The sequence below is a fragment of the Trypanosoma equiperdum genome (genome assembly GCF_001457755.1).
Source record: "Trypanosoma equiperdum strain OVI genome assembly, contig: ctg_4, whole genome shotgun sequence".
In the NCBI taxonomy this organism is placed as follows: Eukaryota; Euglenozoa; class Kinetoplastea; order Trypanosomatida; family Trypanosomatidae; genus Trypanosoma; species Trypanosoma equiperdum.
The window spans coordinates 1-5,487 of NW_027124421.1; the positions used below are offsets into that span (position 1 = coordinate 1).

Here is a 5,487-nt window from a genome sequence, read left to right on the forward strand (position 1 = left end):
AAGTTAGATTTTGACTATGAAAGTGTTTGTGGGGATGCGTTTAAAGAAGGGAATTTGTTTAAGGCTAAGAAACTGTAACAAGTGACTGGATACCAATGGCAACGCGGCTGACAGGATACAAGCCGCAGAAAACGCCAGCAGAGGACCCCTCAATTGTTATTCTAAGGTTTAGAAAATTGCTGCACACTCGCTTTCAAATCAAACGAGCAAAGAATACTAGAAAAATAAGGTCGACCAGGCTTCACCTAGCCCCACACTTCCAGCAGCAACACAATTTCGGCATACGCCGCCAGAAAAGAAGTAGCAAAAATGTTCGTGTACCGCGCCGCGCTGGCACTAACGATCGCGATCACAACAGTGTCACACAACTGCCACAGCATTGAACTGACAGATGATAACATCCACGACAAGATCACGACTGCGTGCGACTCGGCACAGCTCTTGCAGGCAACGGCAGAGCTGTACAAGAGCGCACTCGAGCACCTAGCAACGTACCGACAAAGAAACGCTAAACTACTTCAAATGTGGGTGGTGAGCGCGGCAACAACCTCGGGCCAGGCAAAACTAGGATTTGCACTACTACAAGCCCTAGGCAACAAGCGAATGGCACAGGCGACAGAGGTCTTAGCTAGCAATTTACAACATTTTCTAAAATTCAAACAGACCGTCGACCTCAAAACCGGAATATTAGCACATCACGCCGCAAGACAGACCGTAGCAGACGGACAAGCAAAGGAACACGCAGGCAGCACCTTCAACAACCAACCAGCGGCGGGCGGTGAAAAAACAGCGCTCGTCGACGACCAGACGATTGTAACAACGAATATCTGTAAACAGGAAGCGGATAACAGCATCGCCACGCACCACCATACCCTGGCAAGCCCGCTAAGTAAAGCTTTTTACTTAACGCCAGATGCAGCGCTAACCCAACTAAAGTATTCAGCAGCGATCAGTATATCATGCGGAGGCACGGGAACAATAGCATGGAAAAGCAGCGGAACCGACATAGGCTGCAGCGACAGCAGCAGTGCCCCAAAACTCAAGGCCCAGCTAAAAACATCAAAGCTGTTTGCAACGGCGCAATCAACAAAGCAGAACATAGGCAAAAGCGACGAAGACAGCAAAACCTGTACAGCGGACTACCCAGACCACGTAAACTACTGGCCCAGCAACCAGGATGTGGCGAACGCAGCGTGCCAATACAAAAAAAAAAAGCAGCCAACCCCTCCAGACCTCGAAGCTATTACGCTTAGCGGACTAAAAACAGATACCGAATTCAAAGCACTAATCCGACAGACTCTAAACGTCAAAGAACCATCAGCGACAGCGGAAGTCGACGCAATTAATAAGATATACGGAACAGACGAATCCGCCTTCAAAAAAACGTTCATAACAGACATAGGCGATAGCACAGCCAAACTATGGGAAAGCGACGGTTTAAAAGACAAAAAGTACTCAGAACTGTCTTCGACAAAACACCTGGAAGAAGCGTATGCACATGCCGTGGCGCAGAACATCCACAACAAAGCAGAAAAGGCAAAGACACTAATTTCCAAAGCAAAAGAGGAAGAGTGTAAAAACAAGGGCAACACTGCAACCGAGTGCGGCAGCGACAAATGTGAACTAAAAGAAGGAAAATGCGTGGAAAAAGAGGAAGTGAAAGTAGAAAATGATGGAAAAACCACAAACACTACAGGAAGCAATTCTTTTGTCATTAACAAGGCCCCTCTTTGGCTTGCAGTTTTGCTTTTTTAAAACAAATTCCCCCTCCCTCTTTAAAATTTTTTCTTTTCTACTTGAAAACTTCTGATATATTTTAACACCTAAAAAATTACCCGATAAAATTGAACTGTTTTTGTAAGTTGACTGTCTGATTGTCTAAGAAATTTTTTCTGACAACTAAAATTTTTTTCTCTTCTTTCCTGTTTTTTTTTGTGGAAGTTGGGGGTTAGGGTTAGGGTTAGGGTTAGGGTTATAATTTTCCTTTTTATATTTTTAGTAGCAGTGATGCGTCGCGACTTACACCTTTTTCTTAATGATGCAACGGCTATTTGTTTGGTGCGAACTCTAACCCTTATCGACACAACAGACGTCCGTGCTCTATTTTTTACTTTCATTTTAAGCTGCAATTTACATTTTCGCTCTTGTTGCTTTTCCGAAGCTCAGTTCTGCATTTTCCGCTGTGCTCGGCTTCAAAACATTTTTAAAAAAGGGCTAGGTCGTGGATTATAGCGCTTCACGTTCCTTTTCTTTTAACGCTGGCACGCGGAAGCTTCGCTGCACGAAACGATTTACTTTTCAAGAGGCGCTAACGATAAAATTTTATCCTTGGAAGTGTCAGGATATGAAGTTCGGAAGATAAAGCGAATCGACATAGCAGCCTGGACCGGTCGTGGTGCAGCACAGCAACACAGCCAAAGAAAGCGGAGGCGGCGAGCAGTTCACCGCAGCGTCAGCAGGTCAATGCAGGCGCAACGCCATGCCCCGACAAATCCGGCGGCCGCCCCCAAAAATATTAATAAAGGGCCCCATAATCACCAATTCCGAAAATACACTGAAAATACAAAGGATCAAGCTAACAGTAGAGAGACAAAATAAATGCAAACTAAAAAAAACACAACTGCAGAAGAATGATAATAAGCTGACTGCGACTATGACACAAAAACACAGGAATGCAAACCTAAAGCAGGAAGAGGAGAGACAACAACAGAGGGAGCAGCGGCTTCAACTGGGTGTGCAAAACACGGAAAAGATAAGAAAGCTTGTGAAAATTACAAAACAGGCGACAAGCAAAATTGCGCATGGAGGAAGTTTAAAGAGGGTGAACCCGAACCCGAAAAAGAAACGTGCCGAAATGGTAGTTTTATCGTAAATAAGAGATTTGCTCTGAGTATGGCTGCTTTTATCGGTTCGGTAGCATGTTAACAATTATTGCTCAATTTTGTAAAATTAACGAAATTTTTAAAAACTTTAACACATTTTCATGAAATTCGAAATTTTGAAAACTCTAAAATATAAATTTTTGCTGAAAGTGACATATAGCTTTAAAGAAGTATGGCGATAGGGTAAGAAAATTAGTTATATTTTAATTTTGTTAATTTAGTTTATTTTGGATTATTTTATGGATACTAGTTAGGGCTATAATAATAATAATAATAATAATAATAATAATAATGGAGATAATAATAATAATAATAATGATAATAATAGTAATAGGAGAGTATTGTAAGAGTGTGCATATACGAGTATTATAATAAGATCAGTAATAATAATTATAATAAAAATGGTAATGATGATGATGATAGGAAAGTGGTCTGAGTGTTGACAGCGATTGTAGCGTCACTAATTGAGCAAGAGGAGTACAGGCTACTAAGCGGGTACATGAACCCACTAAATTTCATTTGAACACTACTAGACGTATACAAAAAGTTGCAGCTGTAAACTCTGAATCAGCAGAAGCAAAAAAATTATCAACATCTGAGCGGAGAAGCAAACACAGAGCAATTTATGAAACTAATTTAGCCGATCGATTGCAGTCGCCATAACTCAGGAACTTTTGAAAAGACGCCAATTAGTGAAACATTTTGAGGAATAAGTTTTTAAGTTTACCCAAATATGCGTAAACAAAACAACTCAACAATCAACTGAACCGATTCTCAAAGACATGATTCTGTATGATTCATAGTTGCGAAATGCTGATACTAGCATCGTGACAAAAAGGGGGAAGAAAAATTTACATGTTGATAAAGGATGAAGATGTAATGAACCCACATCCAATAAAGTCGTAAAAAAAGGAAAACCAATTGTGGTGATTGATTTTTGAACTTATGGGTGAATTTTATACTCACGCTTCAAAAAAGGTTGGTTGAAGTAATCTACTTACTAACCAGAAAAAGCTGTGCGATAAATATTCCACTTACTAAAGGCTGCAAAATAAATAATCCAACGGCCCTCAAAGGAAGCAGTGGCCCATCAGAAGAGAAGAAACCACGGAAGAAGCAGCAACAGCGCAGGTGAACACGAGGAGACGAAGGCACAGGAAGGATTCGCATGACTAATATTGCTGCTGCGATATTTGACAAAAACTAACAGCGTAACGTGACATAATTCACACACTTTAAATTTCAAAAATAGACTCCCTGACGTAAGAAAAACCAGTAGACCGAGACAAGGAAAAACAATACATGCTTATAAAAGGTCGCTACTTCCTTATATATCTATTGACCGCTGTGTCGATGGCAACGTGCGGACGAGCAGCGGTCAAGAGCGCAATTAAGAAGGAATACTGGACGGCCATCTGCGATGTCGCCCATGAAGCCGGCAGCATTCTCAACCAGGCACTGACGACCCTAGAAACGGCGGCAACGAACGGACTAAGGAGCTTGAGACGGCTACTCAAAGCGCAAATATATGCACTAGGAAATTTGACAAGGCCGACAGCGCCCGAGGAAAGAATGCTATGGACGTTTGCCGCGACACAAACAGAAAAGGCTTTCAACTACTATAGCAGCCCAGCAGCCACGGACGTCCTGACAGCAGTTAGGAATGCGGCCCGGCTCCAAGGTGCGATAGGTGAGTGGGTCGACCTAATGGCAGAAGCGGCAGAGTCGAGCAAAGGTTGCCTGGGCGCCGACGGCTCGGGCACCAACGCAATAGCGGGACGCACAGCGCTAAGCTCAACAGCTGCCCAATGCAAGCTAAACTGGGACGGAGTAAAAAAAGGCGAAACACAAGGGTCGTTGATCGGCCCGGCAGGGTTAACAGGTGCATTCGCGAACAAAGTGGTGACCAACACACTAACAGGAGCGGACAAAGGTGCAACATCAATTCCCCGAACACGGCATTCCTATTAAACGCTGCAGACAGCACCGACCAAAACGGAGTAAGCATAGCAGCCAGAACACCGAGAATGGCAGGCGGACTACTGACCATAGACGGGACAGGGCTAATCATCGAAGACTTAGCAGACACAGACAGCAAAAAGACCACGCACCCATACCTGCATTTCGCAGTCAAAGCAAAGGCCACCAGCAAACTCGGCTTCAGCGACAGCACCCCCAATGACTTAGCGGCAGCAACGACAGCAGCCGACCTAAAACGGTCAGCGAGGCGACAACTGCTAGGCAAAAAAGACAGTGAAACATCTGAAGACGCGCAGCTACCCAGCAAAATCAAAAGTGTATTCTCGGACAACGACAAATACCTGGCGATCCTACGCAAAAACATAGACGGCATGCCAATACCCAAAGAGCTGACAGATGACAACCAGGAAACCACCCTAGGCGACATCGACGAAGTGGACCACCTAATTCGACTGTATTTCCACTACGCAGATGCCAACAAGAGAAAACTTCAAAACGCATTAAACGAGTTACGAAATGTAAATAAAAAGCAAGAGCCAAAATCAGCACAAGAAAAAGAAAAAGAATGTAATGAAACAGGGGCCGACGAAGATAAATGTAAGGAACTTAAGGAGAAGGACTGCGT

The 5,487-nt window shown here is 43.5% G+C and overlaps 3 protein-coding genes across 3 annotated transcripts in view; all 3 read left to right on the forward strand.

The window, feature by feature from the left end:
• Positions 1-309: 309 nt before the first annotated feature.
• Positions 310-1,755, forward strand: TEOVI_000212300 (uncharacterized protein; the record flags this gene model as incomplete). The annotated part of the gene is made up of 1 exon (XM_067225240.1): positions 310-1,755. One exon carries the CDS (start codon positions 310-312, stop codon positions 1,753-1,755), a length of 1,446 nt encoding a protein of 481 aa, XP_067081341.1.
• A 2,480-nt stretch (positions 1,756-4,235) lies between these two features.
• TEOVI_000212400 (Trypanosome variant surface glycoprotein (A-type), putative) lies at positions 4,236-4,853 on the forward strand (the record flags this gene model as incomplete). Its single annotated transcript, XM_067225241.1, has 1 exon — positions 4,236-4,853. One exon carries the CDS (start codon positions 4,236-4,238, stop codon positions 4,851-4,853), a length of 618 nt encoding a protein of 205 aa, XP_067081342.1.
• A 56-nt stretch (positions 4,854-4,909) lies between these two features.
• TEOVI_000212500 (Trypanosome variant surface glycoprotein (A-type)/Trypanosome variant surface glycoprotein C-terminal domain containing protein, putative) overlaps positions 4,910-5,487 on the forward strand; it is a gene marked incomplete at both ends in the record, with an annotated part of 966 nt that continues 388 nt past the window's right edge. The window contains one exon of the mRNA XM_067225242.1: positions 4,910-5,487. Within this exon, the coding sequence (XP_067081343.1) occupies positions 4,910-5,487 (578 nt within the window).